The sequence below is a fragment of the Pyxicephalus adspersus genome, chromosome 1 (assembly GCF_032062135.1).
Source record: "Pyxicephalus adspersus chromosome 1, UCB_Pads_2.0, whole genome shotgun sequence".
NCBI classification, from domain to species: Eukaryota; Metazoa; Chordata; class Amphibia; order Anura; family Pyxicephalidae; genus Pyxicephalus; species Pyxicephalus adspersus.
The window spans coordinates 60,254,954-60,271,121 of record NC_092858.1 but is presented as its reverse complement, the minus strand read 5'-3'; the positions used below and the strand labels follow the sequence as shown (position 1 = coordinate 60,271,121).

General features: G+C 36.7%; 1 protein-coding gene across 1 annotated transcript in view; it reads right to left on the bottom strand.

Annotated features, from left to right (window-relative positions):
* Positions 1-8,776: 8,776 nt before the first annotated feature.
* Positions 8,777-16,168, bottom strand: part of IPO5 (importin 5) — a 23,427-nt gene continuing 16,035 nt past the window's right edge. The window contains exons 20-26 of the mRNA XM_072411292.1: positions 15,773-15,884; positions 14,296-14,351; positions 13,256-13,378; positions 12,395-12,614; positions 12,087-12,315; positions 11,678-11,819; positions 8,777-10,195 (exon numbers count right to left, since the gene is read on the bottom strand). Coding sequence (XP_072267393.1) covers positions 10,109-10,195; positions 11,678-11,819; positions 12,087-12,315; positions 12,395-12,614; positions 13,256-13,378; positions 14,296-14,351; positions 15,773-15,884 — 969 coding nt within the window. The 3' untranslated portion in view covers positions 8,777-10,108. The remainder of the gene's footprint in view (positions 10,196-11,677; positions 11,820-12,086; positions 12,316-12,394; positions 12,615-13,255; positions 13,379-14,295; positions 14,352-15,772; positions 15,885-16,168) is intronic.

The following is a 16,168-nucleotide window of genomic DNA, read 5'->3' as shown; positions in this document are numbered from 1 at the left end:
TGCTGAATAGCGCGACCGCGTACGATTCCGGATCGCTAATACGAATGCGCGACCGATAATCCGATTCTGCTTGATGAATCAAAGGCACTGTATGCTATCCAATGTATCTTCTAAATCTGACATGATTTCAGGTGTGTTAGATACGTGGTTTCCAGCTGTTTTTTTGGCTGGGGAGAGCCACTCTAAAGGCAGTAAACTCTTTAACTCCCAAACTCATTATAAAAACATTTTTTTAATACTAATTAAAATAATATTTGTGCGAATACGGGTTGTTCCAACACAATTTTTGTATCGCCAGCTGCCAATATGGTTGGTACAATACTGAATTTTTAGTAAATGTATAGCAATAATTTTCTTGACATTATTCCCCCAAAAATGGGTGAGTAGCTCTCCATCTGTATGAGATTGGAGAGTATGCTCAGTTCAGGAAATTAGCACATACACTTATACCTTGTAGACGAGAGAGGGTGGAAAGTCACAAACAAATGCATACGCAAAGTATGCTGGCAAACAACACCATTTACAATACACAGTTCATGGAGAGATATCAAGGATGCTTCTGGTGGAAGTTAACCATTCAAATGAGGATAATACTGTATCGCAGGGGTGGGCAAACTTTGGTTCAGGGGCCACAATGAGTTTTAAAATTTGACAGATGGGCCAGACCAGCATCACATGGATGTGAGAGTGTTTGTATGAACGGATATAAACCATTAAGCCATAAAGACATAAAGACATTACCTACAAGTAAAAGAAAACTTACATTCAATTTCTGTGGTAATAGTGTTATCGGTCACCCTTTTTGTTTTTTTTGCCATTGGACAATTTTGTACCAATATTTGACGGGCTAGATAAAAAGCCCAACCTGCCATAGTTTGCCCATGCTTGCTGTATTGCAAGGTCACTTCACCTTCAGGACTAGGAACTGGAATTGACATCAAATCAAAAGATGAACTGACCCAAATTAATCATCCGCAGACATTTGATGATGTTCTTTTGACCCCTAGGAAAAGGCCATGGCCCCTTGAGGTCAAAATTGACTATTTGGTGAACCCTGCTTTAGAGGGTTTCGATAGCCAAATATTTCTACTGTAATACAGGGATGTTCTGGAGTTGATTGTTCTTTCTATTCGGGTGTCACATGGCTGGATGTGAACTCTCCTCTGTGACACTCCCACTAGCTGAATTCATGCGTGAGAATAGCTTTAACATTTAGCCATTTTACATCTGTACATTGTTTGTATCAACTTTTCAACCTGATTGCAACTAGAATTTGCATACAGATACTCTTCACTTTACGACCGAGTTCCATTCCTAGGACTAGGTCATTAGGCGAAATGGTCAGTAGGCGAAGACTGTACTTTACTGTACCTGTAGTGGCTTTGTTTTATTGGCACCATTTTTAACAAAAAGTAATATTTATAGGTTTATTAGAAAAAGGTCAAGAAACTCAAACTGTTTTCTTAATTTGCATAACTATGTATAACAGAATAAATAACATATTGGGTTTACCAGAACATAAACATGAAGGGTTAATTTGCTGCTTTCTGTTGCTTGATGTTGTGTGCAAATTTTATGCTTTGAATGTAGCTATAGCCCCCTGGGGATTGGCTGGAGAATAGCAGTATTTTTAGGCGGATACACCACCTTGACACATCTGGGTATAGATTATTGGGGTGTCCAGGAGCATTATCAAGCAGGAGGATCATTTTAAAGTGAATGCCCTTGTCCAGGGAATAAAGCTTGACACAAGGTATGAAGAAGTTAATGAACCAATCCTCAAATAAAGCTTGTGTCATCTATACCTTGTTATTTGCACAATAATAAACAGGCAGTGTGTGCCTACTAACCTGTTTAAATGCATGTGGGTTTTCAGAGCAATAGCTGATGAAAGGCTTTAACTTGAACCCAGTGGCATCTCTTTCCAACAACAATGTGACCAGGTCCCTAAAAGCCTTAAAGCCAGGCTTTGAATTTAACTATATTGTTTGCACTGGCTCACCAATGATACTCTGGTTATGTAGGTCTAATCTCCAACAAAACCACTGAAACCATCCATGGCTGGCTGTAAATGTTTTAGTCGATACTTCACCATCGCGATCCTTCAAAGTCTCAAATTGTTAAAAGGCTCATCGGCATCCTTTTTTGTATTTGGTCATCAAACTAGATTCCGAGTAATTTCTCCATTTCATGAATTAGACCCTTCCGCTGCCTAGGAATTATGGCTTTAAATCGTGGTGATGCTTTCACTGACTCTTTTGTATTTTATCCTTCAAGATTGAAATGATGGAATAAGCCAGATGGGCCACGTCCGAGAAGTCTTTAAAAAAGTAGGTTCGTTAATTGAGGACTAACTGAATTAAATTTTGATGACATGATTTTACACTAGTGCCGAACTGACTTTGTAAAGCCCAACTCCAGGCACCATTCTACAAGCATCTATGGCTGGCTTCTTATTTCCTACCAATATAATACTGATGTACTTACAGGCAATTATGAACACCAGAAATGCTGGTTGTTAAGCAAAGCTAGCAGGAAGAAACACCACTAAAACAGTTTTCCTTTATACCAGCCTGGAAGATTTTGATGACTCAGAAGTATAGCTGGAGCTGTACTATCTCGGTATGGTATACAAAGCCAGCTATAACTGTTAGAAGCAGGCTTACCAAAAGAGACAATTGTAGGTAAGAAAGGGCTAATTGGGAGTGACAATTTATGAAAATGATGTGATGGCTGATTCTTTTCACAGCGGCTTTCTAGGGATTGGTGGGGCATAATATATAGTTTACCAGAATATCAGTGCACAGGTACTATTAGGCTAAGTTCAGACAAATGGTTGACAACTACATGCTTAATTGCTCCTGGCTACATAATTTAAACAGCTATGTGTCTGGGATTGATAAGGGCAATACTGATATGCAATTATTTTGTTTGATGAAACAGTCTAGTATGGGGCTGCAGTTCCTTTGCCACAAATCAATATTATGTCAGAATTGCATACAATGCTTGGGAATTAATTTGGAAAGTGTTCCTATTCAAGTCTTTGAAAGCTGGTCAGTGACAGGCTGAAACAAGACATGTGAAATGTGAAATGGATATTTATATTGTCATATATTTCAGTGATATTCGGGGCTTTGGGCCATTCTGCACTGGTTTCAAAGTGGTGAACTTCAGTGAACAGGCATACAATAAAGACCCATCTGAACACTGGATTAAACTGGATACTTTTTCCTGAACTGCCATGTTCCTTCATTTGACTTTGTCAAACAATGTGAAGATTACTTGCAGAATGTAACATAACCGCCATTACTGTGCTCTTATTTTTTTCTATTGTTTATTACCAATTGGGTTCCCAAGTGTTTAGGATGAAATATTATAAAATTCTACTCTTACTTGCTCTTGATATTCTTATTCTACAAATATTTAATGTTTTTCTAACTGACTTGTCCCCAGTATTTGCCCCCCGTTCTATTTCTTATCCCACACATACATAGACATATAAAGTTAGTCAGTAGTACAATCCTACCTGTTCTTTTTCCTTCCCCTCTGATCTTGCATGTGGTCCTGGAACATATCAGAACCTATATGTCCATAGCATCCTATTTGCAACAAAATAATGTATCTTAATGGCAATGTGTCTACTCTGGGTTTAAGGTATAGCAAGGCTGCAAACAAGGAGAATGAAGAAGATGATATAAGGAACAGAAGGCATTACATGCAGGAATTTTTGCTTTTCTGACAGCGGCAGAGTACATCAGAAAATATTCTAATAAGCAGTTTCTTTTATTTGGAACACCGTAAAGTAGCTAAGAAGAACTCTATTTTATAAATTCTATTTTGAAAGAATACATTTCTAAGCTCAAAAAAGAATCTGTATACTTTTGCTATATTTGTATTTGTAGTTTCATCCCAAGAAAAGCCATGTTAACTGATATATTTACATTCCAGCCAGCACTGTAGTACAGTGTGCCTCAAGCTTACAGAAACACTGATATAAAAAGCTATACCATGAGTCAGATTCATGCATGCTTACAGCTTTATGTTAAGTCCATAGAAGCAAAAAATAAATCATTTCAATTTACTAAATGTAAATGGTGCAGTCAGGGATCCTTATATGCATTTATGATATACTAGCTAAATGTTTGTAGTTGATAGGAAATACTTGTAATGACAAAACAAGAAATTGCTAAACTACAAATTTTACTAAAAAATAAAATGACAATCTTTGATGCTTAAGTAACACTTAAAGTGGACCTGTCTTTAGTCATCCAACTATTTACTGACTAATGAATTTTCAAAATATATTGCTTCACTATTCCTGCAGCTACAGAAGTCAGTGAGGGTTTGTTTTCCTAGTTTCAATACATTACATTACAAGTATTTTTAAAAACAAAAAAATAATATAAACAAGAACCCAAGTCAAAATAAACACATATAGCCATAAGAACAACAAAAATAACAATGACAAATATTGCTCACCCTTATGATACTATGAACAATAGCAAATGGTGCAATGTAGTTGGTATGAAATTATAACTGGTAGTGAATAAGAGCAATACAATATATCCTTTGACACACGGCATATTACTATTACCAAAAAGTTAAGCTACGTACACAGGTCAAATTTTTCTCGCCCGATAATCGGCTTAGGGCCTATATCAGGCAAGAATCTGGCGTGTGTACAGCCCGCATCGTTCATCGTCTGTGGATCCATCCTGGCGGATGAACGACGAGCGATCCCAATGCAAGGGAAGGGGGGAGAGCATGCAGCAGGGTGCCGCTCCATCACTCTTCCCCTCCCCCCTCCATAGAGCAGAATGGTGCTGTATGTACGATCATGAAAGATCCTTTCCAACGACAAGAATTGCACGTGTGTACACGGCTTTAGGCACTTTGCTATGTATATTTATAGAAGAGAGCAAAATAGGGTAAGTGCCCCCAAATGCAATACACTAGGGGACATTAATCTCAAAAAAAGTGCAGAAGAGAATTAAGAAAGAATAAAAGAAAAGTCCAGCAGATAAGGAAGGGGGAGCAGTGAGAAGATTGTTCTCGGGTGGAGCATGCACACAATTTGATGGTGATAAAGCACCAAGTCCTGAGGAACACAAAATCCAGGGTTCCATTTATTGAATATCGGGATTCAATCATTTAAATAGCCAGGAGTTTTTCCATTGAAAATTTATCAGGACATTTTATGTTTTCAAGTGAGGGCTTGTTTTAAAGAGCAATTCCTACTTGTTAAGAATAGTAAATCCTTGAATTCAGTAACATCCAGCCAAAGGAATCCCCTAGGCTCCACAAAGGCTTTAACAAGTCCAGTAGGGGATGGCAACAAAATAGGAGCAAAAGGATGTTTTAAAATAGGAGACCCCAGACTCTGTGGTTGTGGTAACAGGACTTCCCCCTCTCCTTATATGTAGGGCTTAAATAGCCCTATTGTGTTGTGGTGGGAGAGTTGAGTATCTGGTTTCAACGTACCTGTTTCCCAGCATCTTCTTCTCCAACTGTTGGCTTTTTAAGATTCTTACTGCATAAGCACCTTTCCTTCTCCCCTTCCTATCATTGCTATGAGTTTGGGCTTTTATTGGTGGATGGTGCTGCTATCTAGGCAAGATTTCTTCCAACTGAAGCCAAATTTAAATGCACTATCTGATGGATTCTTTCTCTGGCTGCTTTTCTGATTTCAATCCATGTCAGGTCCAGATCCATTTATTCATCTGTCAACTCTTTGCTTTAGGGAACTCTCTCTCGCTTTTTTGCAAACTCCAAGGAAGAGATGCTTCTGTCTAGTCACTGTGCCACAATACCTAGATTGGTGGAGGGCTGCAGTTATGGGTGTCCCTTTGGAACTTTTCCCCATCTCCACTCTGGAGCTCAGTCAGCGCCTCTCACAAAGTCCCTTCACCTGATAGCTCAGTTTGGCCAGAGCATCTGTGCAGCTGATTTTTTTTTTAAGCCTTTACCTAAATGTTCTTAGAAACAATCATGTTTCTTTGCTCTGCAAGCAGTTCCTTTGACCTCATGACTTTTTTTGCTCAGATATGCATCGTCAGCTATTATGAGGCCTTCAACAGAGAGGTGTGTGCCTTTTCAAATCATGTCCAAAACAACTTAATTTATCATTGGTGGACTCTAATCAAGGTGTAGAATTTTATCAACAGCAGTCAAGAGAAAAGGAAGGCACCTGAGATCAATCTTGTTGTTGCAAAAGGTCTGAATACTTATGTAAATGTGATATTTCCATTTTTATTAATTTACAAAATTTTCAAAAATTCTGTTTTCACTGTCTTTAGAGTGCCTAATGTACATTAAAGCGGCATTTTGGCCTGCTCCATACTGGATTTTTTGTGATTGCAGAAGAGCTAGATCTAGTGAATTATTTAGGCCCCAACAGTGCAGTGCCCATACATCTGACAAGAAATCTTCAAGGCAAAAGTCAGACAGCGGCTAAGGCTTTAAGTAAACCTTTCTGAAGGTGGTCCTGTCCAGACGCACGAGTGGTGACAAGGACTGTTGAGTTTCTTTAAGACTTGGGAATCATCCAAAGTCCCGCTTTCTTTAAATGTTCTTACCAGAAAAAAAAGGATACAATGCCTCGTTTTACTCTTCAAGAATTGTGGAAGGCTCAAGTGGAAAGGGTGTTTTTGTATTTTACTCTTTATGAAACAAAAGGTGTCCATGGGGTTTCAACCAGTCCTAGCTCTACAAAGACCTGAATTCTTATATTTTTGTCTAGTTTTGCATGAAATCTCTACAATCCTCCAGAATAGATGATTTTCATTAATTTAACAGACGCATACCTACATGTTGTACTGGCACCCCAAAAAAGATATCTTCGTTTCATGGTCTCCAACTACCATTTTTAGTTAACCTGCTTGCCTTTCAGCCTGGCAAAAGAACATGGCAAGAACATTTACAATTTTGAATTGCAGTAATAGCTTTCCTGTGTCTCCAGGGGTCAGAATGCTTCATTACTTGAACGATATTCTAGTCCAAGTGAAAGTCAGGAATCAAATGAAGAATCACAAAAGTCTGGTTTTAAAAACTTTGTCCCATTTTGGATGGTTAGTAAATCAGAAGAGTCATCTTCAGCCTACCCAGGTAATGGAGTGTGATTTTCATTATCCAGTTGGTGAGCATTTCCTACCACAGCCCAAAATCTATTTTTTTTTTTTTTTTAAAGTCTGCTCCACGCGACATCCCCGACCCTTTTTTCATAACTAAATGGGAGAGAGACCTTAACATTCAATTTAAGCGTGAACAAAAGGACAGTATGCTACACTATGGGCACAAGGCCTCGATTAGTAACCGGTACCAAGAGCCAAATTACTCACAAGATGGTATAGGACCCCAGACCATTTAACAAAAATGTATCCACATACAAATCCGCAGTGCTGGAGATGCTGGCAACATACTGGCACTTTGTTACACATCTTCTGGAGCTGTCCTGCCCTGACCTCATTTTGGTCTGGAGTAGCAGAGACTCACAGAAATCTCCATTACTAATAAACCAGAGCTTGCCTTGCTTCATGTGTCAACACTGTTGAGGAAACGCTATAAAACCTCATTGCTGCGCCACCTAATGAAATCAAGGGATAAGCCTCCTGATAGGCCAGTACGCACCTGGTTTTACTGGGATGACTTTAAATGTTCAACAGACTATATAAGACTACTCCATCCTCCAGTCTAGGTTCCTAGCGCTATACGGGCATATCAATGCTAACCAACCCCACCCTTCTCTCTTTCCTCCACTTGCACTTATCTTATTGTTTTCTATTCTTTTTCTTTTTTTTTTTATTTACTTTTTTTTTTTTTAACTACGGAAAACTGGTAACCAATGGTACTCAGATTGAGTTTGACCTATGTTTTAGGAAGCTGTTTTCCATAGGATGTTCAAAATACTTGTAGACTGCATAATATTATTAGATGTTTTCATACAACAGAAATAGTAAAGTGTATTATTATGCTCCATAATTGCCTTTCCTATGTAATGCTTCACCATTTGTATATAGTTTAATGATTTATCTGTATGTTCTGTTGGTTCCTTAAAAAAAAAAAAAAAAAAAAAAAAAGTCGGCTCCAGTGAGCAAGCACATTATGTTTTGGGTCCCATGGGCAAAGTGGTATATGGACTGAGCAGGTGTTAGCTGCACATGACCAAATTTTTACATTTGTTCCCAGACTGTAATGAAACTACACATTCTACCAACACCTAGCACACAACCTAAAACCGAAAGGTAAATTTAGATACAAAAAAACTGTTCTAAAAAGTAATTCAGAATATGCAACTTTACTCCTCTACCGTTTAGCCAAGGCCCTAAAAAATTCAGCTGAAATTAACAGGATGCCAATTCCTTACCAGATCAACAAGGACCATATCATCCCATGGAGGAAGGCAATATTTTGCAGAAGATATTATGGTGTGATTTGATCAGCATGCCATACAATTCTGTAAGATGTATGCACTACTTTATATATGTGATAAATGGTAGCTAACCAAATGAAGGTGCATCCTTTTTCATTTCACAGATAAGCACTAGGACCACAGTTAGGCTGCGGTAAAACAGGCGAGTGGTATGTGTACAGCCACCCCAGAAAAGCTGCAAGAACTGCCTTGTGTGAAATACTGCTTTTTGCATGCAGTTTATTGCGTTAATAATTTAGCCTAAAATTTAAATTTATTCTCCTCAAGAAATATTAAAATTAGCATCTTTTATAAAAAATGTTTTATCAATTATAAACTGTCCATAATTCATACCTAAAATAAAATAGCTTTACTTCATTTGTGGACAGTTTTATTTTTTGTTTTATGCTAAAATGCATTAGCAACTTATCTAGGTTTGTATACAATCCGTGAAACATTAACAAAAAAGAAATCAGGCTCCTGGTGGCTCCAGGCAAAAATTAATAAAAAGAAATGTATGTGTAAGTGACCCACTTAAGATATCCATGAGTAAAGGTAGCATATGACACATTTTATTAATGTATCATTTAGAAAAGAATAATCCTAAATAAAATGTTATCTATACCTGGCAAAGTAGAAAATCAAGATATAATGCTGAGCTAACAAAGCATAACCAAATTTGCAAAAGAAAAGTGGCATAACCACTGAAGCATAAAGACCTCCACTCATTACCTCAAATTTCATGAGGCCTGTAATTTCACCTACTATATGCTGATGAAATCTGGCAATGCAACTATCAGGCCAAAATATTTTTTATACAGAATTAAACCACAATACTCAGAAGTTTAAGAGTGACCACAGAAAAGGTACACCCTGCACTACCACATGGAAAGGTCAAAAGCATAAAGGCAAATTAAATAATGCAAGACAGCAGGGAACCAATGCACATGTTGGTGTTTTTTTTTTTTTTATTGTGGAGTGAAGATATTGCCAGACATGCCAGAATGACATTTCACATTCAAGGGCCTGAAGCTACATATTTTCCTGTATCCATTAAACAATTTGGGCAAAATGGGTGACCAAAAAACAAAACAAAAATAGGCCAATATAAATGTGTGCAAAATGAATTTTGAATACCACATTGACTAATTTTCCCAGGATACAGGAATTTGCTTCCATTCCACTTTGGAGTAGAGGTAATACTATATGGAGACAAATCTGTCTTGACGATTATAACATCGTGCTAAGTTACTAATTATAAACTCGCCATAGCATTCTAATGAATGATGTGGGGAGCACCATTTTATAAAAGCTTTGCAGACCCTTTGGGCACTCAGGAATTAGGTCAATTCACCTTAAAATCCATCTATAGCCCCCCCAACTCCTGAACTGTTGATAACTGACAATGGAAAGTAATTTGCCTTATCCACTTATGTTGGATTACAGGAGACAGAAGGAAAGGAAAGCATCCTTTAAAGAATTATCTGTAGGCCACCAGGAAAAAGTCTTGCTCCAAAGAATTCATTTTTTTCCCAGTTCAGTTTGGAGAACAGTGTATTCCTTCCAGTCTGTTAGCCTGCAGAATGATGGCCTATAAGCACTACTGCTCCTTTTTTGCTCAAAACAAAAACAAAGAAACCTAAACAGAGGAGGTAAGTTTGATGTTAGTTTTCCTGATATATATGCAAATGGGAGAAGCCTTCACGCAGTACTGAGCAGATCTTGTAAAGCCTTCTGCTGAGCGGCATTCAGCTGGGAAACACATTCTGTAAACAGTCCTCCAGAGGCCTAAAACAGATTTAAAAACATTGTAAGTATTTACACTAACAAGAAGTTATCCACACGTGTGTTAGTTTCATGTCTATTCTTTTACATACCAGACAAAAAGCCAAACCTCTTTTAAAACTCTCAAGCAGATTTAACTTTAATACATTAGAAAGCTTTAACCCTCTTAGCAGTATTCCTGAGTGTGATTCGGGGTGGATTTTCCAGGTCAAAAGCGGTATTCCCAAGTCACACTCATGGTAGCCTATTAGCTTAAAAAAAACCCCACTTACTTGGTTCTGTCGCTGTCCCCCGCGAATGCAGCGACCATCTCCGGGGTTTCCCGGTGACGTCGGGGCATGCGTCTGTGCGGGCGGATCGGCGGGAAATTCAAATAATTTTTTATTGGATTCAATACAAAATAGCTGTATTGAGGCCAATAGAAAGAAATATTTATATAAAATAAATATATTATATATACGTTATACATGCTACTGTACAGTTATATTACATGTTTAAATATATAGTTTTTTTTTTAACAGATTTTTGTGTTTTGTTATAATAAATTTGTAAATTCATTTAATATCTGTGAGTTATGCCTAAGAATTATAGCCTACAATGAAAAAAAAATTTCCATGCAAAAAATTGTACAGCTTTTTGCATGGAAATTTAGACGGAATTAGACAGCTACGGAGGTTAACAAACCCTTCTGCTGCAGCCAAAGTGTGCAGTGAGAAGTTTTGTAGGGATTATAGTTATATGGGCAAGCTGCTTTATGAGGCTTGGAATTTTGCTCAACATTTGGCGTTGTCCAAACTAATATGAAACCATTTTTGTATATGTGCTCCACTCCATATTGGGAACACCAAAGCACTGACTTTATCCACCCATGAAAAACAGAACTGTTTATTACAAATACTATAGACTTCTAGCTTTCAGGTCCAACTGATTTTTTACCAGTTTCTAAACAAATACCTTAACTAATTGAACCTATTACAGTACAATATAATAGTATGGGTATAATAAAGTTTGAAACCCAAAATTGTGTCAAAATAATAAATAAAAAAAAATTTCAAACTTTAATATACTCATACTATTATAATATACTGTAAAATAAATTTTCATGAAAGACAATGTACTGCTTTTAGACATTAATCTAGTGTATTGCATTCAATAGTTCTTTTGTATTGAATGCAATACAAAATAATTTGAAATTGCAGCCACGCCCCTAGCGACAGCCGCACGGACCGTCACTGGGAACTCCCAGGAACGTCAGCACACTCGTCGGGGGACAGAGGATGGCAGGACACTGGAGGACGCTGATGGTACCAGGTAAGGCTTTATTTTTTTTCAACTACCCCGAGTGTGGCTTGGGGTTACCGCTTTCAACTTTTTTTTTTTTTTTTTTACCTTGAGCCACACGCGGGCTTACCGCTCAGGAAGGTAAAGAAAAAATAAATAAATAATCCATTTCTACACACATACCAATCTTTAGGAAACACTTACCTGAACTTGTCGAACTACATTAGCAAGTCTTTTACCACATGGTTCTTCATTTTTAATAGATTCATGGACACCACCATCAGCAATAATACTAAATATTCTAGGTAAATTAGAATTGTTGAGTCCTAACACAACAGGGTTATTACTGTGGACATAAGAGAAAAAAAAAAGTTACTAAGGCATCTCATTTGATTTATCATAACAGTTAAGAGTTGAAACTTGCTTGTTAGACCTTTTTTTTTACCATTTCAAACATATTTTTTTGGCCAATGATAAAATCCTTTACCTCAAGGCACACATTACTAATTTTTTATATTTTTAAAATGTAATCAGGTAAGCAGTCATCCCTGAACATTTCTTTGTAAAAATATTGACAAATTTATATTAATCTTTCTACAAATATTAAGCTTACCTTTCAAGAAGGTCACAGAGAAAGTTAAAAGTATGAACTGCTTCTTCCTTATCCTCATGCAACGGAAGCCATGATATCCAGTGGGGCAAGACCTCCTCCACATTTACACAGTCAGGCCTAAACTTCATTATTTTTCCTACAGCTGAAATGCAATTCTCTGTAGCATTGATATTTTCTTTGGTTTTGGAGTTGGCAGCCTGGATGACCCGAACGAGCAGTGGAAGTGCTTCTACAATACAGAAACAGAAATCTGAATTCAATTTCCATTATTCTCAATCAAAATATACATAAATAGTGAACTTGCTTACCTGTGCAAAAAGGACGATAGTTCTCTCCTCCAAATTGGGCCATTACACCAACACCATAGGCAGCTGCCTGACGGACTTCTGGACTGTTATCACAGATAGACTGCAGCAGGGGTCTAAGAAAGTACTCAGCATATTTGAAAGAAGAAGGACTGCAGTGTTCAATAACGTCATCAAAGATACAGAGACCCCACTGTCTGTCTGGCCAGGGTCTGTGGGGACACTGTTTAAAAAGATAACGAAACAAAAATATGTAAAGGATTTATACACTGCAACTTTCAACTGAACTTATAAATAGTTCTCAAATAAGTAGAATTTAGCATGCTCTCCAGCGCTATCCTACAGCAGTCCAGTATATACGAATAAACATTAAAAGGGCATATTTCTCAAGGGCCCTAATTTCCTACATTAGATTAAATCCACACACCATGAAATAGTTTTAGTACTATGGAAGGTCAGCTTTAAGCCTAAACATTAGCTTCATTACTTTAGATATGAAAGTCATATTTTTATACCAACATTGGCAATCTTTGTTATTTTAGAATTATGTAAAACAATGTAAGTACATTAAAAAAGTCAGCTTTGCCCAGACTTTGTATACTGAACACTGACTTACGATTTTATTGAGCTACATGTCACCCATTTCAGAAGTTTTACTGAAATTTTTTTTTTTTAACAAAACAAACTAAAAACTTATGCAGGGTTTCAGCAACAGAAAAGTTTGAAAATTATAACCTTTCTGCATGTTCGACAAAGATCAAAACAAACTAGAAATACAAATTTCAGTAGGTTTCTAAAATACAGTTTCCGGGTTTTTTTTTAGGTCCTTGACTTGGTAACAGAACACATTACAACATAACTTACAATTAAATTAACGATTAATGGCAGCAACTGTTCGAACCAAGGCAAAATCTTTTCTCTGTAGCTGCTGAAAATTGAGTGCAAAATGTCAGCGACTTTAGTCAAAATATAAACGTCATTGTCATCCTGTGAAAATAAAGACAAGAGAATACCAATAAATGTAAGGTATACATCCCACCGCATTTAGCAACACAACCTTTTTGTTTACAAACATCAGCAGAATTAGGAGTACTAATTATTAACAACTCTGGAACAGCTATACTATTAAGACATGGAACAATTTTGACCGTGTAAGGCACCAGCTTCATCCATAAATAATACCAAACATTAAAAAAAAAAAAAGATTTTCTTTTGGTATACAGAAGGAAGAATATCTTTCTACCATAAATACTTAAAATTTTTTTTAATTTTTGTACACCAAGTCACACACGCACAGCTCAACGTACAATTGTGCCATGTCATGCTGTCAGGATGAAGTAATGCAAGCATTCGAGTTAGAACATCTTGCTCAAAAAAAATCTTGCCCTTGCTCAGAAACCACACAATTCAAGCTATCAACCTAAACAAAAAATGCACTATTTGTCTATTAGTTTTGTTACTGGGGTCTGACTTAGCTAAGCCCGAACTACCTCAGCAATAGGAGTGCTTCCTTAGGATACATTACATCTCAGCGTCTTATTGTGGTTAATTAAAAAGATCCTGATTGCTGCATTTTTACAGATATTTTCAAAAACATTTTCCAAAAAGCTAAATGGTTCTGCATGTAAAACGCACCACACATGATATTCATAAAAATACAAAAATGTATACATAGCTGAGTAAGAGGTGGGGGCATTAATATTTTTTGACAGCTTTACATTTACAGCCAGTACATTACATCGTTTAGTTTAAATAGAATATAATTCAATGTACTACAATACATTTTTTTACAACCATAATATATTTAGTGGTGTTTTAACCCACATTCAATGTAATTTGCCCAGAACATCCATTTGCAAACTTATGGTTTCCAAGTTTTAAAACAAAACAGAATTATACTCTACCTCATCTTGCAAGGACTCCTCTACTTGCTCATCATAATCTTCATCTTGTCTTTTTACTAAAAGTGCATATAAATATATTAAAAACAGCAAGGTACAATAATAATGTTAATACTAATTCAAATGTATCTAGGTCATCATTAGAAATCCTAGATAAATGTTTGTTGATGGAAAAGTACTGTATATGTCAATAATACTTTGTTCCTTAGTTTGAATTTTTGTTTATGACTAGTAATGGTTTTACAATCCACATTTTCAGCAGACTTATGAGCAGTACAATAAATACAGGAACCATCTCTAAACTATCTAGGGCTTTAAAGAGGAACTAAACTAAAAACTGCCTTAAAAAAACAAAAAAAAAAAACAAACACACACCACTTACCTTTAATCTCGCAGGGCAGTCTGATCCATCCTGAGGTCTCTTCTGTCGTGTCCAGCGTCGTCCTGGCATCCGTTCCTGAGCCGGCGCATCATCTTCGCCTCTTCTTCCTACGTCACCTGACCCAGGCGCGAGATTGGGTGACAGGATGGCGAAAAAACTTGGAGATCTCACTGCGCATGCGTGTGATCAGCAATTTTTTTTATTTTTTCACCAAAAGGCTCCTTCTGCGCATGCCCAAGCACCCAAGAGCCTTCCCGGGAGGCTTTGCGCTCCCATTCAAACCAAACAAACAAAAAAAGAACAGAATTTTTACTTAACATAAAAGGGTTGTCTACCCTTTTATGTAAAGTGAAATTTCTGAGTTTAGGTGCGCTTTAATATCTAAATCAACAAATCGTCCCATGGATTATCATCCCTTTTTCATAATTTCATACTGCACCAAAAAAAAAAAAAAAAATGAAGTGCAAGCAATTTTGCTCAAAAAGCACTTTTACCTCCGACCTTCTGTATACACAAAGTCATTGGAAAGCAAATTTAAATATTCTCATCAATTAAGTGAAAAATTAGATGATATTTATGATATTTATCCAGTCAAAAAAAAAATTACAAAATGAACAGTGCTTTTGAGGACATTTTTGTTCAAAATGGCATACTGTAAAAGGCTGTATTTGTGTACGAAGTAAAGGGTCTTTTTTAGCCACCTTTCTTCCCAGCAGCATATCTCACCCTTCTACTTCACCCTTGTAACAGCACTGCGCCAATCAAATGGCGCCAGAGCTACTACATGGTCGAAGGGAGTCACAAACTCAATTATACCAAGATAATATTACACAGATCAACAAAAAATTAGTTTTGATAATCATCAGAAAACCACAGCACACTTTTAGAGCAGATTTCAGATCTGTTTTCTGTTTTCCCAAACACGTACAGTTCCTGAGTTATGATTACCAATATTGTTAACATTGTATGTGCATGGATTTTTTTTATACTAAAAAGTAAGCACCATTCAAGTGAATCTTAATACATCTTCAGTGTGTATTAGAAACTGAATTAAAAAAAATGTGTTATATTAAAACAAAGCTGTTGCCCCGTTTTTACCTTGTCTTAATTCTTGATTTTTAAAGTGCTCTTCTAATTTGCTTTTGAGAATTCCTCCAAGCTCTTCAAGGTGTTCGTTATTTAAACATCCATCTCCCATAACCTCAATGCACTGCCCAAAAGAAAAGAAAATGCTCATTTTCAAGACAAACACTTGCTAAACATTGTCATAGTGATATGTAAAATAATAAAGTGACAAAGTAAACAAATAGCCACAGCTGTATGTAAACAAAGTCTACTTTTAACCACCTGGGCGTTACACTGAGGTCTAGATTTCTGTTCCAAAAGCGTTGCACTGTTTTTCATGAAATTTTGTTTTTTAAATTGTAGACCTGTAACTTACAGAAATATGTGCGAACAGGGTTCTAGTAGATATCATGAATATAAAAAATGTTT